The sequence below is a fragment of the Hypanus sabinus genome, chromosome 16, assembly GCF_030144855.1.
Source record: "Hypanus sabinus isolate sHypSab1 chromosome 16, sHypSab1.hap1, whole genome shotgun sequence".
NCBI classification, from domain to species: Eukaryota; Metazoa; Chordata; class Chondrichthyes; order Myliobatiformes; family Dasyatidae; genus Hypanus; species Hypanus sabinus.
Genome location: NC_082721.1, coordinates 61743526 through 61770441, shown reverse-complemented (window position 1 = coordinate 61770441; position 26916 = coordinate 61743526). Strand labels below are relative to the sequence as shown.

General features: G+C 41.1%; 1 protein-coding gene across 1 annotated transcript in view; it reads right to left on the bottom strand.

Annotated features, from left to right (window-relative positions):
- The window catches only part of stxbp2 (syntaxin binding protein 2), an 85286-nt gene extending 64510 nt beyond the window's left edge, over positions 1–20776 (bottom strand). Inside the window, exon 1 of the mRNA XM_059991911.1 lies at positions 20698–20776. Coding sequence (XP_059847894.1) covers positions 20698–20734 — 37 coding nt within the window. The 5' untranslated portion in view covers positions 20735–20776. The remainder of the gene's footprint in view (positions 1–20697) is intronic.
- Positions 20777–26916: the final 6140 nt, after the last annotated feature.

Genomic DNA, 26916 nt, shown 5'->3' with positions numbered 1-26916 from the left:
AGAGAGAATAAAAATAATAATAATAGTAAATAATCAAGTAAATCAATTAAATATATTGAATAGATTTTTAAAAACATGCAAAAACAGAAATACTGTATATTAAAGTGAGGTAGGGTCCAACGATTCAATGTCCATTTTGCAATCGAATGGTAGAAGGGAAGAAGCTGTTACTAAATCGCTGAGTGTGAGCCTTCAGGTTTCTGTATCTCCCATCTGATAGCAACAGTGAGAAAAGGGCATGCCCTGGGTGCTGGAGGTCCTTAATAATGGATGCTGCCTTTCTGAGACACCGCTCCCAAAATATGTCCTGGGTACTTTGAAGGCTAGTGACCAAGATGGAGCTGACTAGATTTACAACCTTCTGCAGCTTCTTTCGGTCCTGTGCAGTAACGCCTCCAAACCAGACAGTGATGCAGCCTGTCAGAATGCTCTCCACGGTAAAACAATAGGAGTTTTTGAGTGTATTTGTTGACATGCCAAATCCCTTGAAACTCCTAATGAAGTATAGCCGCTACCTTGCCTTCTTTATAACTACATTGATATGTTGGGACCAGGTTAGATCCTCAGAGATCTTGACACCCAGGAACTTGAAACTGCTCACTCTCTCCACTTCTGATCCCTCTATGAGGATTGGTATGTGTTCCGTTGTCTTACCCTTCCTTAAGATCACAATCAGTTCTTTCATCTTACTGACGTTGACTGCCAGGTTGTTGCTGCAGCACCACTCCACTAGTTGGCATATCTCACTCCTGTACACCCTCTTATTACCACTTGAGGTTCTACCAACAATGGTTGTATCATCAGCAAATTTACAGATGGTATGTGAGCTATGCCTAGCCACACAGTCATGTGTATATACAGAGTAGAGCAGTGGGCTAAGCACACACCCCTGAGATGCGCCAGTGTTGATTGTTAGCGAGGAGGATATGTTATCACCAATCTGCACAGATTGTGGTCTTACTGTTAGGAGGTCGATGATCCAATTGCAGAGGGAGGTACAGAGGCCCAGATTCTGCAACTTCTCAATCAGGATTGTAGGAATGATGGCTATAGTCGAACAATATCCTGGCGTAGGTGTTTGTGTTGTCCAGGTGTTCTAAAGCCGTATGCAGAGCCATTGAGATTGCGTCTGCTGTTGACCTATTGTGGTGATAGGCGAATTGCAATGGGTCCAGGTCCTTGCTGAGGCAGACGTTCAGTCGAGTCATGATCAACCTATCAAAGCATTTCATCACTGTCAATGTGAGTGCTACTGGACGATAATCATCAAGGCAGCTCATATTATTCTTCTTAAGCACTAGTATAATTGTTGCCTTTTTGAAGCAAGTGGGAACTTCCACCCGTTGCAGTGAGAGGTTGAAAACTGCTTTGAATACTCCCGCTAGTTGGTTGGTACAGGTTTTCAGCGCCTTACCAGGTATTCCATCAGGACCTTCTGCCTTGCGTGGGTTCACACTTTAAAGATGGGCTAACATCAGGCTTTGAGACGGAGATCACAGGGTCATCAGCTGCAGCAGGGATCTTCACAGCTGTAGTTGTGTTCTCCCTTTCAAAGCGTGCATAGAAGGCATTGAGTTCATCTGGTAGTGAAGCATCGCTGCCATTCATGTTATTGGGTTTTGATTTGTAGGGAGTAATGTCTTGCACGCCCTACCAGAGTTGCCGTGCATCCAATACTGCCTCCAACCTTGTTCAAATTTGAAGATGCAAGGTAGTTTTACAGAAGATTTAAATATTCAATTAAAATAGCAGGGGAAGTAATTTCAAATTAAGGTTTAAAGTTCATGGACTTTTAGTAAAATGGAACAACTAATGGATAAGCACACGTTGACCTAAGTTAAGTTTGAGCTTGGTTGTAAGTGACAATGTATTGTTTGCTATTCAGTGAAGACAGAATCTACCAGTTAATTAGTGAACAAGGAAAAAAAAATCAGATTCACATCTCTTCTCTTCTCTTTTGGCTTATTCACAAGCAGATACAGGGAGAAGTTGTAAAAACCAGCAACTCAGTCAACAAGTATACAGGCAGCACACTTGTTGTCTTCTGTGGTTTATTGTTCCATTGTTGTTTTAGAACAAAAGTCAGAATCATAAAAGTACTTTAAACAAAGTCCAGTTTGTCATCACGTGAAGTGCAATGAAAAACATAAATTAGACCATTTTTTTCAAGAAAGACCACAATTAGAACACTGAAGTCCATTTTAGTGCAAGGTGGTCAAATCCTGTAGATATGGCAGGAGGGATGTGCCCATTATGAATTGGGCAGAGTCCACAATAGCTTGCAGCTTCTTATGTTTCTGCACATTCTAATTGCTGTACCAGACCACGATGCAACCAGTCAGGAAATTTCAACCATACCCAGGATATGCCCTCTTCAATGTTACTGTTGGAAAGGGGGTACAGAAGCCTGAAGAGACACACTTAGTGATTCAGAAACAGCTTCTTCCCCTCTGCAATCCGATTTCTAAATGGACAGTGAACCCAGAAACACTACCTCACTACTTTTTTAAAATTTCTGTTGTTTTGCACTACTTATTTTAACTTTACTATTTAATAGATATGTATACATACACACGCTTGATGTAACTCAGGTTTTCCCCCCTCTATTTATCTATCATGTATTTCATTGTACTGCAGCTGTAAAGTTAACAAATTTCATGACAAATGCTGGTGATACTAGATCTGATTCTGATTTATCTTGCTTCAGGAATCTGACTATTCACCAGCTATGATCCATCCACCAATAGTAGTGACTCAGCAAATTTGAAGATGTCATTGGAGTTGTGTTTAGCCACACCTGTGTGATGTTGTAACCAATCCTCAATGATTGAGTTTGCTGATGAGGAAATGAGGGATCCATTTGCAGAGGGAGGTACAGAAGCTCTGGTCTCAAAGCTTGATGATGAGTTTGGATGGGATGATTGTGTTGAAATCCGAGGTGTAGTTGATGAATAACAGTCAGACATATGAGTTCCTGTTGTCCAGATGGTTCAGAGCAGAGTGAAGAGCTAGAAAACTTTACATCTGCTGTTGATCTGTTGTGGCTATAAGCAAACTGGAGTGAATCCAGGTAACCTTTGAGGCAGAAGCTGATTTGTACCAAAACCCAACATCTCAAAGCATTCCATTATGGTTGTTCTAAGTGCAAATCAGATAGTAGTTATTGAGGCAAGTCATAACATTCTTCATAAGCACCAGTATAACAGATGACTTTCTGAAGCAAATGGGAACTTCAGACTGAGGTTGAATAGGTCTGTGAATACTCCAGCCAATTAGATTCATACAGATCTTTTGTCCTCCACTAGGTAAGCTGTCTGGCCTTTTGTGGATTCATCCTCTTAAAGGATGCCCAGATACTGAAGTTACAGGGTCATCCAGAGATGTGGGAGCTTGCATGTGTCATATCAAAACATGCATAAAAAGATATTGATCTCATCCAGGAGTGGTGGATTTTTGCCACTTATACTGTCTGATTATTGCTAAAAGATATTGTGAAAACCTAGTCAGAGATCACAAGGAAAAAAAAATCAAGTATAGAGTTGGTCAACTGGAATTATCTGCAGCGGTAGGAACACAAGTAAATGAAAGTCAACTTTTATAGATAACAATTATACTGGACTCTTGTGGCTTTTTAAACCACAGCTTATTGGGTTACAAGCAGTTGTAAAGTGGATCAGAAGGCAACTCCAAAAAAAGATGTTTCCCTTTCTTACAACTCCATTTCCCAAGAAGATCAAGATCACTGGACTTAATGATTATAGACCAGTCGCTCCAACTTCAGTAGTTATGAAAACTTCTGAACATCTGATGTTGGCCTACCTCAAGTCCATTACAGATCCTCTTGATAAGCTACAATTAGAGCAAATCACTTAATTGAGGATACCATTAACTTGAGCCTTCATTACATTTTTCAACATTTGAACTCTGCCAACACTTACGTGAAGATCTTGTTTGCAAATTTTAGCTCTGCCTTCAACACTATTGTTCTGGAGTTGCTTTACAGCAAGCTAACCTAGCTAGTTATAACCTACTAGATAACCAGGTGACCCGTTTGAGAGAAAGGCAGTGCAGTCTGATGTGATGTGCTTTGGAAATTAAAAAAGAAAAACTCTGTGTATTAAGGAAGACGTATAGCAAGATAAATATAGCTCCTCCTTGTTTTAATGAAGGACACTTTTGATGACAACATTTCTGATTGATCTGCCACCCTTCAAGAAAACTCAAATAACTTTTTCATTTATTTTTCCCCAGCTTAAAGCCACATACAGCTGACCATGCTGGAATACCAGTTTCTCCAAATAAATCAACACATTCTCCATGGGTTGGCCTTGTGCCTTATGTGTAGTCACAGCAAAGCATGACTGTATCGGGAACTGGCTCCGCTGAAGAGGGACATCTTCCCCTTCTGATAAATTGAGAGTAATTCCTGCGATCACGACAATGTCATTTTTGAACGCACCAATGTTTATCTTTGCTATGATGAGATTGTCGTGCAGTTCTTCCACCATCATTCGCGTTCCATTGCAAAGCCTTGGTGGATCCAAGTTCCTCATTGAAATGATGGGAGATCCCCTCTTAAATTCCAGATTATGTGGTGGCAATCCAGAGAGTTCCACAAAATCAAGGAATTATGTTGGAAAATGAGTGGCGTTAGCTCCTTCACTTACGTCATTGAAGGAACAGTATTCTTTCATGATTCCACCCCACCTGACTCTTTGATCCTAGAGTCACGCAGCCCTGGCCTCATCTGATTCTTGTTCTCTCCCTCTCCTTGCCGCTTCCTGACGACATTTGGTGTCATCTCTTGACCGTAACGTCCCCCTTCTCCTTCCACGTGGCATAATTAGGCTGTCCATATTTTTTTAACCTAATGCTGGATAGAAGATATGAAGCAGTAACACCAAAGCCTCCAGGATGCTCATTTTTCTTGATGATGTGGTTGGCATTCTCCTAAATGGGCGTGATAGCCCTGCCCTTTTGCTGTGTTTGGTGTCGTTGCTGTGAGCATCCTGAGGTGCTGCCGAGGCTGGCCATGCACATGCATCATGGTGTCACGTTGTGGTTTCCATGAAAGGTGGAATCGGCTCTGTGAGCATCGTGAGGCGCTGCTGAGGCTGGCCGTGCACATGCATCATGGTGTCGCGTCGCAGTTTCCATTAAAGCTGGAATCAGCTCGGGTTGTGGAAAGCAGGGCCTGATTGACGAGTGAGCAATTTTGCTCGAATATATAACCCTGAACTTTGCATGCATTCAGTAAGTTAGTGCATTTTTAGTCGACTTAGTCAAAAAAATACCGCTGTAAAGCACCGTTTGGGCTAATTGGAGGTCACAAACAGACAGAGCACGAGAATTTTAGTACAGTTGGCTCTCCTTATCCACAACTTCCGCATGCGCGAATTCAACCAACTGCGAATCACGAAAACCTGGAAGAGTTCTTCCAGCACTTGTTGTTAGACCATGTACAGACTTTTTTCTTGTCATTATTCCCTAAACAATGCAGAATAACAACTATTTTACATAGCATTTACATTGTATTAGGTATTATAAGTAATCTAGAGATGATTTGAAGTATACAGGAGGATGTGCGTGGGTTATTGTGGATCGGGATCGAAAATAATTGCAAGTTCTCTTACTAAGTAAGTCAGAACAGGTACATCCAGTATTATTTAGCGTCAGTTAGTCAAACATTTATTTTAGTATATAATATATAATTTACCTTGCTATGCATATAAAACAGTTAAGAAATGTATGTTTCAGCGCCAGGTGATCCAGTGACAGATTGCTCCCCAGCATGCTGTCCATCTATGCTGGGTTGATGTGGAGGATCTAAAACCCAAAACCCAATAATTAAACCATTGAGTTGCTTAGTAATAATTGTAGCTTCCATCAGGGCAGAGCCTTTCTCACTTTATCCTTTAAAATTGTTCCCATTTTTGACCGATGTAGCCTAACGCTTTTCCAATGATCGATAGCATTTCACCTCCTTCCGATCGCTTTATTATTTCCACTTCATTTTCAATCGCGTTTGTGATTATTTTCGTGAACAGAAACACTGCAGATTCAGAGCTTAGCTGCCGGGTCCTAACGTCCGTGCACTGAGACAGGTTAAATAAGGTCTGGGGTTCCGCTGGGTCCTAAGGTCCACCACATTGAGACAGGTTGAATGAGGGACTTGAGCATCCGTGAATTTTGGTATTCGCGAGGGGTCCCGGAACCAATCCCTTGCGGATAAGGAGAGCCAACTGCAGTATAGATAGTATTGGTTGGTGGATTATGAACTTCCTGACAGGAAGGATGCAATATGCAAGGCAGGGCTCCTACTTGTCCAATCCAATATCTATAAACACAGACTCTTACCAAGGCTGTATTCCTTCACCTCTGTTTTCATTTATACAAATGACTGTACCTCCACAGACAAATCCATTAAAATCTTAAAATTTGCAGATTACATGACTGTAGTTGGTTTCATCTCCAACAATGTTGAGTCCTGTAATCAGAAAGAGGTAGCCCATCTTGTAACATGGTGTGCTTGTAACAACTTGGAGCTTAATGCTATCAAGGAAGTGGAAATGAGGATTAACTGCTGCCAACTACCTCTACCTGCCCCTCCCTTGGAAGTTAATGGTCAGGCTGTGTCTATGGTCGAGTCATTCAAATTCCTGGGGCCCACCATTACTAATATATTGAAATGGCACAAGCATGTTATACTCATCTGAAAAGCCCAGCAGAGACTGTTTCTTTCCCTACGCCAGCTTAGGAAACTTAACATTTCAGGGTGTATCCCGATTAATTTTTATTCAGCCATCATTGAGTGTTGTTACTATCTCTATCACTATTTGGTTTCCCACTGCCTTCTTCCTCTCCAAGTCTAGGTTGCAGCAAGTGGTCCACTCAGTGGAGAAGATCATTGGCCGTCAGCTACCAACATTAAAAGGCCTGTTAATTACTAGAGCAAAGAAGAGAGATTTACCTACACACAAAAATACAAGGACTGGGGTGTTGAATAAAGGTAACTACTGACTGAGGAGTGAAAATTTGAAATTTTTGGCTCAGAAAGACAGTTTGTCTGGAGAAGGGCTGCTAAGAGCTCCATGGATAAATGTCTGCAGTCAATAGTGAAGCAGAGTGGAGTTTCCCTGCAGGTTTAGAGTAGCATTTCTGCAAATGGGAGTTGGTGATCTGGTCAGAATTGATTAAATTCTCAGTGCTGAGAAGTACAAGCAGATTCTCATTCATCATGCAGCACCATCAGGGAGGAATCTGATCGGTCTCAACTTCATGCTGTAGCAGGATAATAACTCCAAACATACGGCCAAGGTCATAAAGAACTATCTTCAGTGAAAAGATGATCAAGGAGTTCTGCAACAGATCGTACAGCTGCAACAGAGTCCTGATCTCAACATAGAGGTTGTCTGCAATTATCTTGAGACAGAAGCAAGCAAAAGACTGTAGAAGAACTGTGGCAAATTCTCCAAGATGTTTGGAACAACCTACCAGCTGATTTTCTTATAAAACTCCATGACTGAATACACAAGAGAATTGATGCAGTTTTAAAGGTAAAGGGTGGTCTCTCCAAATATTGGTTTAATTTAGTTTTTTACAGTTTACTGCACTTTTATAGTAACTTTTTTACATTTAGAAACTTTTCACTTTTCATTCCTCCGCTACACTGAATACTGCATAGGCACTGATACTTGCAGCCATGCTGAGCTTGTCAATTTTATCAACTTTGCCCTTCACTTCCACTCTGCCCTTAAATTCACATGATCCATCTCAGACACCTCTCTCCCCCTTTTCTCAATCTCTGTCCATCTCAGTTTAAGATGGTGCTACTGAAGGCAAGTCACAGATAGTTCAAAAGGTAAGAAATGTGACCAAAACATTATTAATAACACCTCTCCTGAAGTAAACAGTGGTAAACTATCAATACAAATGATGAAGAGGTGAGCAGAGGTCAAGCTGATTAGAAGGGTATTCTGTGCTGATGTGTTGCAAATACAAAGTGTAAAGTGTTGAAGATGAGGTCACAGACGGAGATGGTGTTGCTGTCGGAGATGGAGTTGAAGTTATACATTCAGTGAGGAGGAGTTTTGATGCTTCAGGCTGGGTGGCAAGGTCTAGGTCTAAAGCATATTGATCCTGGGTCCTAATGCAGGTCACGATTCAGTGTTTGGACAATTTAAGCGCCAGCCTAGCTGGACCGGAAAGTCAGGGTGTCAGGACCAGAGGTGACGATCGGGCTGATTTCGCTCACTCTCCTGTGATGTTCACTCCTCTCGCCACAGTGCTGAAGCTGCAAGACTGCTCCAGCTGCTGTGCTTTATGTCTGCAAGCCTCACAGCTAATTGCCCTGCTAATATGACGTACAGAGACCAAGGCTTTGGCCATACTCTGGATGCTCCAGTGATTTGGATCCATGGACTCGGTTTGGTTCAGAATGCTGTTGCTACTGTAATCACCCTATCTATTAACAACAAGAAAAGAACCACCATTATCAAAATAAACAGAAGCATTTTCCAAGGCAATTCTCTAAGTACACTATGGTTCTGGCTGGGTTTAAACCCGCTCTCTAATTTACTGCATTGGATGAAAATTGAGCATCAAATCAAGCAACAAAATGAGTTATACTGTAACACACCTTTGATACACAGATGATTTGAAATTATATGCAACTTCAGTTATGCTAAATCAATGAATTCAAGTAGAACTATTTTCGAAAGATATAAACAAACTTTGGACTGGATAAATGCAGAACATTAAACAAAAAAAGTGCAATAGAGCTAATAGAATACAAAATCAAGCAGCAGTATATAATATAACCAACAGGTGAATATGAAATGTAAATATCTGGGATATCAACAAGAAATGAAAATAGATCATAGTGTGATAAAGGAAAAACTTGACAGAATTTACTTCAGAGCTTACAAAAATCTGTCAAACAGCTCAACTGTAAAAACATCAAAGGCAATAAACTCTTCGCTATACCATATTATTCTGGTACAATATATATTTTGGCATAATATCTTAGTCTGAAGAAAAATACGAACTGAAACGACAAATTTCAGAAAACATTACATATATTTGAATATGCTTAGATGAATACTACCTTAGAAGGGTGAAAAGGAATAACAGACATTAAAAATGTACACAACAGTCAAATAAAACTTTAAGGATATTCTTTCATTAATGAAAACAGGAATCAGCACTCCATGCAGCAAGCATTTGCAATTCTGATAAGTACACACCGCTAAACTTAAGAGACCACAACCCAGACAAATGAAGACCATCAGTATTGAAGAAAGAGTTAACCAACGGAAGAGCACAATCTTCCATAGAAGATATCCCACAATCTGGGCAGATTAGATGTTGACAAGGAAGCGTCGAACACCTGGCTCAGAGTTGGAGACCTCTTCCAAGAAACAGAAGAGCTCCTTGTGGCTATATAACACCAGGTGATTAACAAAAAAAAATCAAAAATACATAATAAAAGACCAACAAATTCAAGATAATAAAGGTAGAAAATGCCAAGAAAAAACAGAAATAATCTAACACATTACAGGATCCTGTAGCAGCTTAACATAATCTGATTACTACTATAGGGAGAGCTACAGTGATAGGGGATTCGATTGTAAGGGGAATAGGCGTTTCTGCGGCCACTAACGAGACTCCAGGATGGTATGTTGCCTCCCTGGTGCAAGGGTCAAGGATGTCTCTGAGCGGCTGCAGGACATTCTGGAATGGGAGGGTGAACAGCCAGTGGTTGTGGTACACATAGGTACCAACGATACAGGTAAAAAACGGGATGAGGTCCTACAAGGTGAATTTAGGGAGTTAGGAGATAAACTAAAAAGTAGGACCACAAAGGTAATAATCTCTGGATTACTACCAGTGCCATTTGCTAGAAAGAGTAGAAATAGAAGGATATTTCAGATGAATACGTGGCTTGAAAAATGGTGTAAGGGGGAGGGATTCAAATTTCTGGGGCATTGGAACCAGTTCTGGGGGAAGTGGGACCAGTATAAACAGGACAGTCTGCACCTGGGCTGGACTGGAACCAATGTCCTAAGGGGAGCGTTTGCTACTGCTGTTCAGGAGGCTTTAAACTAATGTGGCAGGGGGATGGGAACAAGTGCAGAGAGACAGAGGGGTGTAAAATGAGGGTAGAAGCAAAAAGTAGTAAGGTGAAAAGTAAAAGTGGCAGGCAGGCAAATCCAGGGCAAAAAGCAAAAAGGGCCACTTTTCAACATAATTGTATAAGGGCTAAGAGTGTTGTAAAAACAAGCCTGAAGGCTTTGTGTGTCAATGCGAGGAGCATTCGTAACAAGGTGGATGAATTGAATGTGCAGATAGTTATTAATGAATATGATATAGTTGGGATCACAGAAACATGGCTCCAGGGTGACCAAGGATGGGAGCTCAACATCCAGGGATATTCAATATTCAGGAGGGCTAGACAGGAAAGAAAAGGAGGTGGGGTAGCATTGCTGGTTAGAGAGGAGATTAACGCAATAGAAAGGAAGGACAATAGCCTGGAGGATGTGGGATCGATATGGGTAGAGCTGCATAACACTAATGGGCAGAAAACGCTGGTGGGAGTTGTGTACAGGCCACCTAACAGTAGTAGTGAGGTTGGGGATGGCATTAAACAGGAAATTGGAAATGCGTGCAGTAAAGGAACAGTAGTTATAATGGGTGACTTCAATCTACATATAGATTGGGTGAACCAATTTGGTAAGGGTGCTGAGGGAGAGGATTTCTTGGAATGTATGCGGGATGGCTTTCTGAACCAACATGTCGAGGAACCAACTAGAGAGCAGGCCATTCTAGAGCAATGAGGAAGGGTTAGTTAGCAATCTTGTCGTGCGAGGCCCCTTGGGTAAGGGTGACCATAATATGGTGGAATTCTTCATTAAGATGGAGAGTGACATAATTAATTCAGAAACAAAGGTTCTGAACTTAAAGAAGGGTAACTTTGAAGGTATGAGACATGAATTAGCTAAGATAGACTGGCAAATGATACTTAAAGGGTTGACGGTGGATATGCAATGGCAAGCATTTAAAGATCGCATGGATGAAATATGACAATTGTTCATCCCAGTTTGGCAAAAGAATAAACCAGGGAAGGTAGTGCACCCATGGCTGACAAGGGAAATTAGGGATAGTATCAAGTCCAAAGAAGAAACATATAAATTAGCAAAAAGAAGCAGCACAACTGAGGACTGGGAGAAATTCAGAGACGAGCAGAGGAGGCCAAAGGGCTTAATTAGGAAAGGGAAAAAAGATTATGAGAGAAAGCTGGCAGGGAACATAAAAACTGACTGTAAAAGCTTTTATAGATACGTGAAAAGAAAAAGATTGGTCAAGACAAATGTAGGTCCTTTACAGTCAGAATTGATCATAGGGAACAAAGACATGGCAGACCAATTGAATAATTACTTTGGTTCTGTCTTCACTAAGGAGGACATAAATAATCTTCCAGAAATAGTAAGGGACCGAGGGTCTAGTGAGATGGAGGAACTGAGGGAAATACATGTTTGTAGGGAAGTGGTGTTTGGTAAATTGAAGGGATTAAAGGCAGATAAATCCCCAGGGCCAGATGGTCTGCATCCCAGAGTGCTTAAGGAAGTAGCCCAATAAACAGTGGATGCATTAGTGATAATTTTTCAAAACTCCTTAGATTCTGGATTAGTTCCTGAGGATTGGTGGGTGGCTAATGTAACCTCACTTTTTAAAAAAGGAGGGAGAGAGAAACCGGGGAATTATAGACTGGTTAGTCTGACATCGGTGGTGGGGAAAATGCTCGAGTTGGTTATCAAAGATGTGATAACAGCACATTTGCAAAGAGGTGAAATCATTGGACAAAGTCAGCATGGATTTGTGAAAGGAAAATCATGTCTGACGAATCTTATAGAATTTTTTGAAGATGTAACTAGTAGAGTGGATAGGGGAGAGCCAGTGGATGTGGTATATTTAGATTTTCAAAAGGCTTTTGACAAGGTCCCACACAGGAGATTAGTGTGCAAACTTAAAGCACACGGTATTGGGGGTATGGTATTGATGTGGATAGAGAATTGGTTGGCAGACAGGAAGCAAGGAGTGGGAGTAAACGGGACCTTTTCAGAATGGCAGGCAGTGACTAGTGGGGTACCGCAAGGCTCAGTGCTGGGACCCCAGTTGTTTACAATATATATTAATGATTTAGATGAGGGAATTAAATGCAGCATCTCCAAGATTGCGGATGACTCGAAGTTGGGCGGCAGTGTTAGCTGTGTGGAGGATGCTAAGAGGATGCAGGGTGACTTGTTTAGGTTAGGTGAGTGGGCAAATTCATGGCAGATGCAATTTAATGTGAGGTTATCCACTTTGGTTGCAAGAACAGGAAAACAGATTATTATCTGAACGGTGGCCGATTAGGAAAAGGGGAGATGCAACGAGACCTGGGTGTCATTGTACACCAGTCATTGAAGGTGGGCATGCAGGTACAGCAGGCAGTGAAAAAGGCAAATGGTATGTTAGCATTCATAGCAAAAGGATCTGAGTACAGGAGCAGGGAGGTTCTACTGCAGTTGTACAAGGCCTTGGTGAGACCGCACCTAGAATATTGTGTGCAGTTTTGGTCCCCTAATCTGAGGAAGGACATTCTTGCCATAGAGGGAGTACAGAGAAGGTTCACCAGATTGATTCCTGGGATGACAAGACTTTCATATGAAGAAAGACTGGATCGACTAGGCTTATACTCACTGGAATTTAGAAGATCGAGGGGGGATGTTATTGAAACCTATAAAATTCTAAAGGGATTGGACAGGCTAGATGCAGGAAGATTGTTCCCGATGTTGGGGAAGTCCAGAACGAGGGGTCACAGTTTAGGGATAAAGGGGAAGCCTTTTAGGATCGAGATGAGGAAAAACTTCTTCACACAGGGAGTTGTGAATCTGTGGAATTCTCTGCCACAGGAAACAGTTGAGGCCGGTTCATTGGCTATATTTAAGAGGAAGTTAGATATGACCCTTGTGGCTAAAGGGATCGGGGGGGTATGGAGAGAATACAGGTACAGGATTCTGAGTTGGATGATCAGCCATGATCATACTGAATGGCGGTGTAGGCTCGAAGGGCCGAAGGGCCTACTCCTGCACCTATTTTCTATGTTTCAGTTTCTACTTACACGGGCACAATCAACTGGCAAACATTATTTATCAAAATCTTGCTTTAAAATACAAACTCATAAATAAAATCACAAGCAAAAGAAAAATATGCAGATGTTGGAAATCCAAACAACGTACACAAAATACTGAGGCCTGGATCTCGGCTTAAGACATGGACTGTATTCTTTTCCACAGATGCTGCCTGGCCTGCTGAGTTCCTCCATACATTTTGTGTGTTGCTCATAAATAAAATCACACCTTGCTATAAATACAAGCCTGATCTAGTTTTAGAGTCAGAATACCCCAAATTATATTATGATTGATTGGTTATTGCAGATAGGACAATCCATAACAATATGGTTATAATAATATAGGACAAACAAGAACAACTTGCTTAATAGATACAGCCATTCCAAACAAACAATTTACAGAAATCAGTTAGTGAAAAACATCAGAAATATGATGAATTAAGAGTAAATTAAAGTATTTGGAACATGAACAAGGTACACATTGCTCCAATAGCCATATCTCCAACTGGTGTCATCCCAAAGGCCCTACACAATAACATTAAACAATGAGGGCTACACAGTAATACGTATCTATGCAAATCTTCAAAGAGCCACAATACTAAACACCACTACAACAGTCCAGAAGCTCCTAGCAATTGACAAATTATGGTACTTGGCTATGTCCGTACCTCAGGTTTGTCAGCTGAGCAGTGAAAATAAGTAGCAACAATTATTGAGAATGTGAGTTGAAGCGTCCTTGAAAGTGAGCCCATAGGTTGTGGGAACATTTCCATAATGGGGCAAGTAAAGTTGAGTGAAGTTATCCTCTCCAGTTCAAAACCCTAATGATTGAGGGCCAATAACTGTTCCTGAACCTGGTGATGCGAGTCCTCAGGCTCCTGTACCTTCTTCCTCATGGCAGCAGCGAGAAGGCATGACCTGGCTGATGGGGTTCCTGATGATGGATGATGTTTTCCTGCAAAAACGCTCCATGCAGATGTGCTCATTGGCAGGAAGGGCTTTAGCCATGATGGACTGGGCTGTCAACCCAAAGTTCAAGGTAAGCTGAATTTTGATCTTAGTTAACCCTTTCTCACTCCAAGCCACTGAAACTTCAGAATCTGACCAAACCTATCCTCTTGCTCATTAAGATTTCTCGACATTGATGACAGTACCCAGATCTTATTCTCAGAAATTCTTTCATGTTCTCAGTATTATTTATTAATTGCACATTTTATCTTGATGCATAGCTTTTCATTAATCCTATTGTATTTAACTATAAATGCCAAAAAAGTCAATGTAGTATTTGTAATAGATATGTAGTTTGATAATAAATTGACTTTGGAAAGTGAATTGTTATAATTGTTATATATATCAGAATTTGTTTATGATGTAACCTTTTTCAAAATCTCTAAAGAATTAAGACTGGCATTGGTTAATCATTTAAAGGTAATTAAATTAAGTGATTACAAATCAGTCAATTAAACTGAGGGATATTACCAATACAATTGTTATAACAGCATTACAATGGTAGGCAAAAAAAAAACTGAGAAGCTTCTTTGAATCTCTGACACCTATCAGAAGCAAACATCAGATTTACGTGTCAAGCTTCCATGATACTGGGCTGTTCTACCTAGAAGTATGATTACATATCTGGACACAAGCTCTTAAGGAGTGTGTATTAATATTTTTAAATATATATGGTCTACACATTGACCTGCAAGTTTCTGAAGTTCTAACTCAAAACCATTAATGGTTCACAATCCGTGGATATATTTTAAATACTTCAGATGTTTGCAACCAAGTTGTACAGGATAACTGCACAAGATAGTTTAGTCCCAAGTACACTTAATGTACTTGACTTTAATGTACTTTGAACCAAACTCATCCTATCACTCTCATTTCAATTTTATATTGAATTGATTAAACAGGAAAAGATACAGTTGCAAGAAAATTTGTGATCCCTTTGCATTGACCTGAGTTTCTGTATTAATTACTCAAAAAATGTGGTCTGATCTTCATCTAAGTCATATTAATAGCAAAACACAATCTGCCTAAACTAATAACAGAACAGAACTAATAACAGAAACAATTGTACTACTTCTTGTCAATACTGAGTACATGATTTTAACAATCACAGCCTGAGTTTTAAAAAAGTATGTGAACCTCTGGGGTAATGCCTTCTACAAAAGCTACTGGGAATTATGTGTTCCAATCAATGAGATGTGATTGGAGGTGCGGGTTGTAGAGGTACCCTGCCCTATAAAAAAGACACAGAAGGTCAGGACACTGACAGAGCCTGCCCTTCTCAAGGAAGATCTGTTTATGTGCACCATGCCTTGATCAAAACAATTTTCAAAATACCTTAGAAGAATTTTAGAGATGCATGAAGCTGGAAAAAGCAACAAAAGCATTTCTAAAGACCCAAGTGTTCATCAATCAAATGCAAGAGAAACTGTCTACTAATGGAAGAAACTCCATTCTCCCAAGGACTGGGCGTCCTGCAAAGATCGCATTAAGTGCACAACATGAAATGCTGAAGGAGATGTAAAAGAACCCAAGGGTAACAGCAAAAGACTTGCAGAAATCAACAAAAGAATGGTTTAAAACAGAGAAAGTTTGTGTTTTGGAATGGCCAAGTCAGAGTCCAGAACTTAACCCAATTGAGATGCTGTTGCATGACATGAAGAGGTCTGTTCATGCAAGGTCTCCCAGAAATATTGATGAATTGAAACAGTTTTGTATGGAGGAATGGTCTAAAATTCCTCCTCACCATTGTGCAAGTCCAATCAGCAGCTACAGGAAAGGACTGGTAGAGGTTATCGCTGCTAACGGAGGTTCTACTATTTAAGTACAAGGACTGTGAATGATTAAATGTTGCATTTAATAACGACATGAAAATTACACTGGTTTGTGTGTTATTAGTTTAGGCAAATTGCAACTGTATGTGCAAAGATTTTACAGAACAAAGTTAAGGGTTACACCAACTTGCCCAAATTATTCACTTAATAATAAATTTAATGAGCAAGAGAAACAAATGATTATTCCTTTGTCAATACACACAAAACAGTGGATGAATTCTGCAAGTCAGGCAGCATCTATGGAAAGGAGTAAGTAGTTCTGATGAAAGTTCTGTGCCCAAAACGTCCACTGTTTATTCCTCTCTACAGATGCTGCCAGATCTGCAGAGTTCCTCCAGCATTCTGAGAATGTTGCTTTGTATTTCCAGCATCTGCAGACTTCTTGAGTTTATTATTCCTTTGTCCACTTGTTAATTGCCTCCAACAGCATTAGGATTAGTTAAAATACATCATTTCTTGTTAGAACAGACGAACAAGTGGTGCCCATGATATCATAAAGGGAAGCACATGTCGAGTAAGACAGATAAGAGAGAGTGGAACTCAGGACCAGAATAAAGTGCAGTTAGTGAGAGAAGGATATTACGGAGACTTCAGAAGGGAGAACTGAAGCTGATTCTACAGTTGCTGCAAATCCAGAGTAATACATTTCTGAGTTCTTCCAGCAGATCAGGCAGCATCTACGGAGAGGAATAAAGGGCCAATGTTTAAAGGCTGAGACCACTCATCAGGACTCAGTGATGTGATGAAATTTTGAATCCAAGGTCACAAAGAAGCTGGAAAGATTTCTAATCCTTGATGGTTCAAGGCCCAGGAGTATCGTGAAAGCAAGAACAAGGGCTGGTAAAACAGACTGTCTGCAGGAGTATCATTGCTTTTACTGTGTGTGGGTACAGTAGTGTGCCAGAGATTGGGTGTCAAATCCAACATTAACAAAGCTGAACTAAAAGGCAATACAGCCTGGCCATACATAGACTCCATTTCATTCCACTCCTTCAGCACCTGCACACTCCTGTTTTCATCTGTGTTCTCCCCTTCAAAAAAAACAATTCACATCAATCTCAGGCACCTCTTTTGATCCTTATACCATTTTCAAATTAGTGTTTTTCAAATCAGTGTTGAACCTTGCAAAAATGAAATACTCAAGACTAAAGTAACCATCCTCAGTGCCCATCATTATTTATAGACATACAGTGACATGCAAAAGTTTGGGCACCTTGGTCAAAATTTCTGATACTATGAATAGTTAAGTGAGTAGAAGGTGAACTGATCTCTTAAAGTCATAAAGTTAAAGATGAAACATTCTTTTCAACATTTTAAGCAAGATTAGTGTATTATTTTTGTTTTGTACAATTTTACAGTGTCAAAAAGGAAAGGAGCACCATACAAAAGCTTGGGCACCCCAAGAGATTTGAGCTCTCAGATAACTTTTACCAAGGTCTCGACCTTAATTAGCTTGTTAGGGCTATGGCTTGTTCACAGTCATCATTAGGAAAGGCCAGGTGATGCAAATTTCAAAGTTTTATAAATGCCCTGACTCCTCAAACCTTGTCCCAACAGTCAGTAGCCATGGGCTCCTCTAAGCACCCAATGGTTTCCTCAGTTCATAATGTAATTAAGAAATGGCAGTTAACAGGAACGGTGGAGGTCAAGTTGAGGTCTGGAAGACCAAAAAAAACTTTCCAAGAGAACTGCTCATAGTATTGCTAGAAAGGCAAATCAGAACCCCCGTTTGACTGCAAAAGACCTTCAGGAAGATTTAGCAGACTCTGGAGTGGTGGTGCACTGTTCTACTGTGCAGCAACACATGCACAAATATGACCTTCATGGAAGAGTCACCAGAAGAAAGCCCTTCCTGTGACAAGTTTGCAAAGGAACATCTAAACAAGCCTGACGCATTTTGGAAACAAGCCCTGTGGACTGATGAAGTTAAAATAGAACTTTCTGGCTGCAATGAGCAAAGGTACGTTTGGAGAAAAAAGGGTGCAGAATTTCATGAAAAGAACACCTCAGCAACTGTTTTGCACTGGGGTGGATCGATCATGCTTTGGGCTTGTGTTGCAGCCAGTGCCACGGGGAATATTTCACTGATAGAGTGAAGAATGAATTCAATTAAATACCAGCAAATTCTGGAAGCAAACAGTCTGTAAAAGAGCTGAAGATGAAAAGAGGAAGGCTTCTACAACAGGATAATGATCCTAAATACACCTTAAAATCCACAATGGACTACCTCAACTACCTCCCTGACCTAAACATCACCAAAAATCTGTGGATAGACCTCAAAAGAGCAGTGCATGCAAGACGGCCCAAGAATCTCACAGAACTAGAAGCCTTTTGCAAGAAAGAATGGGCGAAAATCCCCCCAAGCAAGAATTGAAAGACTCTTAGCTGGCTACAGAAAGAGTTTACAAGCTGTTAAACTTGCTAAAGCAGGTGTCACTAAGTACTGATCATGCAGGGTGCCCAAACTTTTGCTTCGGGCCCTTTTTCTTGTTTGTTATTTTGAAACTGTAAAAGATGGAAATAAAAAAGTAATCTTGCTTAAAATATTAAAGAAATGTCACCTTTAATTTTATGCCTTTTGGAAATCAGGTCATCTTTTACTCACTTAGCTATTCACAGTAACAGAAATTTTGATTAGGGGTGCCCAACCTTTTGCATGCCACTATAGCAGTATAATATTGAAATGCCTAGATGCAGTGAATGTGGAGGGGACATTTCCAATAGTGAGAGTGTCTGGGACCAGAGGGCAGTCTCAGAATACAAGGTCATCCCTTTAGAACAGAGATGAGGAAGAATTTCTTTAGCCAGAAGGTAGTGAATCTATGGAATTCATTGCCATAAACAGTTGTGGAGGCCTAGTAATTGGGTACATTAATAGTGGAGGTTGATAGGTTCTTGATTTGTAAGGACATCAGAGGTTATAGGGAGAAGGCAGGCGAATGGGGTCTTCATCTTATGGTTTCAACATTTATTACTTATTTATTAATTTTTTCCTCTTTTTGTATTTGTAGTTTGTTGGGTTTTTTGCACATTGGTTGTTGTCTGCCCCATTGGGTGTGGTTTTTTCATTGATTCTATTGCGCTTTTTGTATTTACCGTGATTGCCTGCAAGAAAATGAATCTTAAGGTTGGATATGGTGACACTTTATGTACTTTGAACAGGGTAATAAATCAGCCATAATGGAATGGCAGAGGAGACTTGATGGGCCAAAAACTTCAATTCTACTCCTTTGTCTTAAGCAGCCGTTCTTTACAGACACAAGCTTAGCACTAACCATTCAGCTGCCTGAAGGCATTTCCACCATTTGCTTCAATTAACCTGTTCAGTCCACTGATGACAAAAGGGCAAGCTCTTGCTATTAAAGACTCAGATCTTCAGATTTCTTTGTACATATTTATTAAGAATGTGCTTTCTTCTAAATCAGTGAAGATTGAAGTAAACTGACAGATGTACATTGATATTAGATATACTTAAATAACTGCCTTCATAAATTTAAGAGCAAACATTACAGGATAGTTGCAGTAGAGGAGCTGGAATTTGATCTGTCAAGCATTGCTGTAGTGTTAATGTAAATCACTGAGCCCACCCTTCTTTACCTCCGCCAACAACCCAATCTTTTCTCAGCTTTCCCATAAATGTATCCATGCTTTTCATCACAAGCAATTATAGTGGTTAAGATGCACATTGTGACCTTTATATGAAAAGGCATTCCTTCCTGAACTCCTTAATGGATATTATAAACAACTAAGGCTTTAATTCATGAGGAAACATCTCTGCATCAATTCTATCAACCCAGTCATAAACCTTAAGGCATCAAATAACTTCAGTTCTTCTAAAACAGTCCAGCCAATTCTATCTTACATCTGAGGTTACACCCAAGTAACTCGATGTTTTTACACTGACAAGTCACTGTTTAAAAATGAAATCTTCATTAGTATTGAATTTCCAAACAAAAAGGGGTAGTTGATATGAGCAGCTTGAACTGCACACACCACACCCACTAAGCAAAAAGATAGCCTTCAAAACTGATACAAACATCTCATTAAGCTTACACGAGGAAAGCAACTTAGTCTTCTACTGAGATCTCCATTCATCATTCTGCTTCAAAGCAGTATTTGTGTTTTGAAGTGTCATTTAAACGTGTTGCATTTCACAAGTTTTGCAAAACGAGAAACTATCAGCTCTCAGCTGATAGCAGGAAAGACCACAGGGCTGATCTAACTCCTTCCCCTTTTGCAAAGCAAATCCGCGCAATATCCCTATAAGAGGAATAAAACAGAAAAATACAAACAAAGCCCACTTTAAAAGGAAAAAGACTGCACAGCACAATACGCCACACCCTTCCCCAGCTGTTTAAATCCAGAACTTGCAGCTACACACAGCCCCAAAGTAGGGAGGACGAGCGGAAATGTTAAGAGCTACTCGATTGACAGCGATGACAACAGATCAGGGGTGAAACACTCCCCGAGTGACAGGCCAAAGGACCAATCGAAGAGAAAAAAAGAAAGGACCTTCAGTCTTCACCCTCCTTCCCCGTCAAACAGCGTCGGCGAAACTGGAGTTCAACAAATCCCTGGCGTCAGTGCCATCTATCCACTCTCTGTGTTTCTGCAGCAAGGTACTTAAACCGTGTGATTTTCCCGAAGGGAGGTTAAAAATGAGAAAATAACGGCAGATAAACTTACTCTCCCCGACAACCGCCTTCAGCCCAATCGGCGCCATCTTGGCCTTTCCGCGTCTTCGGAATGGTTACGTCACTTCCTTCTATGACGCAACGCGCTTCGTGTCGTCATCGGTTGATGACATCATATCGTGGTAAGGTGATGTAACGTAATTAGATACAGCTTTAGTGACGTAACACTAAGACTATAGGAGCAGAATAAGGCCTTTCGGCCCATTGATTATGCTCCACTATTCTATCATGACTGACATAATATCCCTCTCAACCCTTCTCCTGCCTTCTTCCTGTAATCTTTGACAACTTACTAATCGAATTGACTTTCATAACATACTTAAAATACACGAGGAGTAAAAATCTTTACGTTACCTCTCCATTCAAATGTGCAATTATAGTAATTTATAATATTATGTACAACAGAATAGTCAATATAACATAGAAATACCCTAGGGTTAGCATGAATTCAGCAGTCTGATAGAAGCAGCTGTCCCGGAGCCTGTTGGTCCTGGCTTTTATGCTGAGGTACCATTTCCCGGATAGTAGTAGTTGGAACAGTTTGTGGTTGGGGTGACTTGGGTCCCCAGTGATCCTTCAGGCCCTTTTTACAGACCTGTGTTTGTAAATGTCCTGAATAGTGGGAAGTTCACATCTACAGATGCGCTGGGCTGTCCGCACCACTCTCTGCAGAATCCTGCGATTGAGGAAAGTATAGTTCCCATACCAGGCAGAGATGAAGCCAGTCAGGATGCACTCAATCATGCCCCTGTAGAAAGTTCTTAGCATTTGGGGGGGACATATCAAATTTCTAAGGTGAAAGAGGTGCTGTTGTGCCTTTTTCACCACACAGCTGGTATGCATAGACCATGTGAGATCCTCGGTAATGTTTATGCCGAGGAACTTAAAGCTGTTCACCTTCTCAACCTCAGATCCATTGATGTCTGTAGAGGTTCAAGAACCAATCAACCTTTGCTTTAAATGCAAAGTTCAAAAGTTCAAAGTTCCAAGTAAATTTATTATCAAAGTACATATATGTCACTAATTACAAACCTGAGGTTCATTTTCTTGCTGGCATATGCTATTTAAGGTTGCTGACCCTCTGCACCTCTGATCCCCCAATGAGGACTGGTTATGGGCCTCTGGTTTCCTCCTCCTGAAGCCAATAGTCAGCTCCTTGGTCTTGCTGACGTTGCTGTGGTGCCACTCGGCCAGATTTTCAATCTCCCTCCTATACTCTGATTCCCCACCACTTTTGATTCAGCCCATGTCAGTGGTGTCATTAGAAAACTTGAATATGGCATGGGAGCTGTGCTTAGCTGCATAGGCATAAGTATAAAGTGAGTAGAGCAGGGGGCCAAGCACACAGCCTTGTGGCGCACCTGTGTTGATGGAGATTTTGGAGGAGATGTTGTTACCAATCTAAACTGACTGGGGTCAGCAAGTGAGGAAATGGATGATTTAATTGCACAAGGAGGTATTGAGGCCAAGATCATGGAGCTTACTGATTAGTTTTGAGGGGATGATGGTATTGAAAGCTGAGCTGTAGTTGATAAAGAGCATCCTGATGTAGGCAGATGTACTGTCCAGATGTTCAGGGTTGAGTGAAGAGGCAATGAGATGGCATGTACCGTGGACTTGCTACTCTAGTACACAAACTGGAGCGGATTTACGTTGCTCCTCAGGCAGGAGTCATTATGTTTCAAAACACTTCACTGCTGTGGATATAACTGCTACTGGACGATAGTCATTGAGGCAGGTTACCATGTTCCTCCTAGGCACTGGTATAAGGGAGGCCTGCTTGAAGCAGGTGGGTATCTCAGACTGCCGAAGTCAGAGGTTAAAGATCACAATGACCACTTCAGCCCGTTGATCAGCACAGATCTTTAGTACTTGGCCGGTTAGTCTGTCCGGGCCAGATGCTTCTTGTGGGTTCATCCTCCTGATAGATGCTCACATGTCAGTCTCAGAGACTGAAATCACAGGATTGTGGGAGTTCATGATGGTCCCTCCATGTTTTGACAATCAAAGTGAGCACAGAAGGCATTGAGCTCATCTGGAAACGAAGCCCTGTGTCACTTATGTTAATTGATTTTACGTTATAGGAGTCCTGCCACAACTGTCGAGCACCCTTCAGAGATTCGTTTGGTCCAGAACGGCCACTTCACTCGCATGGCTTTCCTGAGATCGTACCTGGACCTCCTGTAATTTTCTTGGTCACCAGACTTGAATGCCTCTGACCTGGTCCTCAGCAGATTGCAAATCTCATGGTTCTTCCAGCTCTTGTCATTGGAGAAGACTTTGAGGGGACACACAGATCCACTGATGAGTCCTTGAAGACAGTCCAGTCTACTGACTTGAAGTAACCCTGCCTTCCACGGCCACCTCTTGGCTGTCCTCATCTCTGGAGATTTTCTCTTTAGCCTCTGCCTGTATACAGGTAGGAGAGGGACAGCCAAGTGATCTGATTTATCGAAATGCAGGCTGGGTGTGGTACAGTAGGTATTCCTTATCTTAGTATAACAGTAGTCTAATGTGTTGGGACCTCTTGTGCTACAGGTTATATGCTGACGGTAAGTGGGCAAGGTTTACTTCAAACAAGCCTGATTGAAGCCCCTGCCGATGATTTGAAATGTGTCATGGTGATCTGTTTCTTGTTTGGAGATAAGATTGTGTGGTATGTCAAGTGCATGATTCTAGTCAGCTGCTGGTGGTATGTAATCTGTGGTTATTATTATGGAGGAGAACTCCGTAGATAAGTAAAACACATGGCATTAAACCATTAGATATTCAAGGTTGGAGAACAAGAATTCGACAATACCACCACATTGGAGCACCACAGGACATTTATCATGAAACACATACCTCCACCTTTTGCCTTTTCCAAATCAGCAGTTCAGTCCATCATCCTATGATTCAAGAATATTTGGGTCTGATCCCCATATCTGGCGATCAGACAACTATACCCAAAGACATAGCCTCCACAGCCTCCTTTGGCAATGAATTCCACAGATTCACCACTGACTGGCTAAAGAAATTCCACCTCATCTGTTTTAAATGAGGCTGTGCCTCAGATTGGAAACATTCTCTCCACATCCACTCTATCTCAGCCGATCAATATATGATAGATTTCAATGAGATCCCTCCTCATTCTCTTAAACTCCACACCCAGGGCCATCAAACGCTCCTCATATGTTACGCTTTTCATTCCTGGGATTATGGGATTCTGTCTTCTATGTCTGCCTGAAGGCATGAATATTTTCAGCCTTTTGTTTCAAATGTTCACAACCACTATATCCCGTATCTCACAGTTCCAGCATGTTTATTTTTCACTCTGATTGCTCTTAGTTATCTATATATGTTCTAGACGAATCAGCAATAATTAACTAGATAGTACCCAAAAACAACGCTGTCACATGAAACAACCTTGGTCTCCAGTTATCCAGATATTTCCTTTGTCCTCCCCACTTGTTAGGGTGCTTTCTCCAGATACCTTATGAGGTAACCGTAGCCTTCAGCCAGGAGTAGATGTCATCAGGTGGTTTCCAACCTTCTCAGAGAGTCAGAGAGTTTCGACCCTTAACCACAACACTCTCCAGGTGGTGGGCCGGTAGTGGTGGCCAAATCACTGCCCATCTGCTCCTGGCTTACAGCTTCCGTCCTCTCGCCTGCTCCAAATCCAACAAGTGACTCATTCTGCCTCTTCTTCCCACCTCTTCAGCTGCTTGTTTTTTGCTCCTTTCGTCCAAGCCCAGAGCTGACAACAACCACCATGCTCTACAGCTGATCTTCAAAGGGAACAACTATGCCTGCCACCCCTTGTCTTTGCACTCCTGCACTAAGGGCTGGTACTTAAGGCCTTTCTCTCATGGGCCTCTTCCCATCCCTCCTCCCATGGCACCTTCAGCTCAACCAGAATTATTTTCCGGTCTTCAGTTGACCACAATACAATGTCCGGGCAGAGGGTTGTGTGCACCATCTCCGGGACCTGCAGCCTCCTTCCCACATCAACCCTCATCTCCCAGGACCTGGCCGTTAGCAGCAGATCTGTCTTTAGTTGTTTGCAATTTAAGGAACACTCATTTCCTCATTTTCCCAGTTCTGATAAATGGTAATTAACCTGAAATGTTAACTCTATTTGTCACTCCACAGACGCTGCCTGAAAATATTTTCAAATTTTTTTTTTGTTTTTAATTAGGGAAGAAACCTGTTGGTCTTATCTGGAGGCACAAGAGTATGTAGATGCTGGACAACAAACAGTCTGCTAGAAGAACTCAGTGTATCTGGCAGCATCTGTGGAAGATAACGGACACTCGATGCTTTGGGTCTAGACTTTTCATTAGGGTAGTCATCATAGTCATAGTCATAGCACAGAAACAGGCTTTTCGGCCCATCTAGACCATGCCAAACAGTTATTCTGCCTAGTCCCATCGACCTGCACCTAGATCATAGCCCTTCATGGCCCTCCCATCCATGTACTTATCCAAATCTCTTTAACATTGAAACATTCCTCTTAAATATTTCACCTTTCTCCCTTTATCTATGACTTCTATTTCTAGTCTCACCCAACCTGAGTGGAAGAAGCCTTCTTGTATTTACCCTATCTACCCTGGACTTATTTCCACTTGGCATAATTTACTTCTTATTATTTAATTATTTATGGTTTTATATTGCTATATTTCTACACTATTCTTGGTTGGTGCGACTGTAACGAAACCCAATTTCCTTCGGGATCAATAATGTATGTCTGTCTGTCTGTACTGCTCATAATCCACAAAATGATGAGGATCATGTTCTAGTTACAAGGATGACACATTAAGGGAATTTTGGATGATGTGCATTTGGCAGTGCATTTAGTTAAGAAGAGAAAGGAAGCATATGCAATGTTTAGGAAGCAAAAATCAAACAGCGACCTTGAGGATTAAAAAGTGCTAGAAAGAAACTCAAGAAGGTAGGTTTTTTCCACGAAAGAAAAGACAGCTTGTCTCCAAATGTTAATGGCACTGGGTACTAGTTTTAAATCAAAGCTGTAAAACCTTTATCACACCATGGTTATTAAAACAATGTGGTCCACATCACAAGGTGAACAGTGGGCTGGCATACATTTGTCCAGCAGAGGGAGTGAGCTGCTGGGGATAAAATCCAATAAAATTTCAAACAAGTGAAAAAACAGTACATTTGAACATACTAATAATTAAAGAAACACAAACATTGATCTAGTGAAAGGAGCCTTAATAGGAGATTTCATAGAGGTGGAGAGGCTGAGTGCTGCTTTACGAGGATGATGCTAAGACTTAAGGACCTGAGTTATGGAGAAAGGTTGAATAGGTTAAGACATTTTTTCCTTAAGCGTATGAGAACATGGAAAGATTTGATAGAGGTATACAAAATTATGAGATGTATAGGTTGGGTCAATGCAAGTGGCTTTTTCTACTGAGCTTGGGTGAAACTAGAACTAGAGGTCATAGGTTAAGAGTAAAAGGTGAAATATTTAAGAGGAACCTGATAGGGGATTTCTTCATTTAGAGGGTGGTGCAAGGGTGGAACAAGCTGCCAGCAGAAGTGGTACAAAGAGGGAATAAAAGGAAAAAACTTTGTTATAAGACCACAGATCATAAGATATAGAAGCAGAATTAGGCCATTTGGCCCATTGCGTCTGCTCCACCATTTCACCATGGTTGATTCCCTTTTCCCTCTCAGGCCCAATCTCCTGCCTTCTCCCAGTATCTCTTCATGCCCTGACTAATCAAGCAATTATCAGCCTCTGCCGTAAACATACAAACATACTTGATCTCCACAGCTGTCTGTGGCAAAGAATTCCACAGATTCACTACTCTCTGGCTGAAGAAATTCCTCATTTCCATTCTAAAAGAATGTCCCTCTGTTCTGAGCTACATCCTCTGGTTCTAGACTCTCCCATCATAAGAAACATCCTCTCCACAACCACTCTGTTGAGGCCTTTCAACATGCAATAGTTTTCTATTAGATCACCCCTCATTCTTCTGAATTCTAGTGAATACAGGCCCAGAGCCATCAAACACTCTTCATATGACAACCCATTCAATCCTCGGATCATTTTCATGAACCTTCTTTGAACCCTCTCCAGTTTCAGCACATCCTTTCTAAGAAAAGGGGCCCAGAAATGCTCACAATACTCCGTGAAGCCTCACCACTGTTTTATAAAACCTCGTCACATCTTTGCTTTTATATTCTAGCCCCCTTGAAATGAATG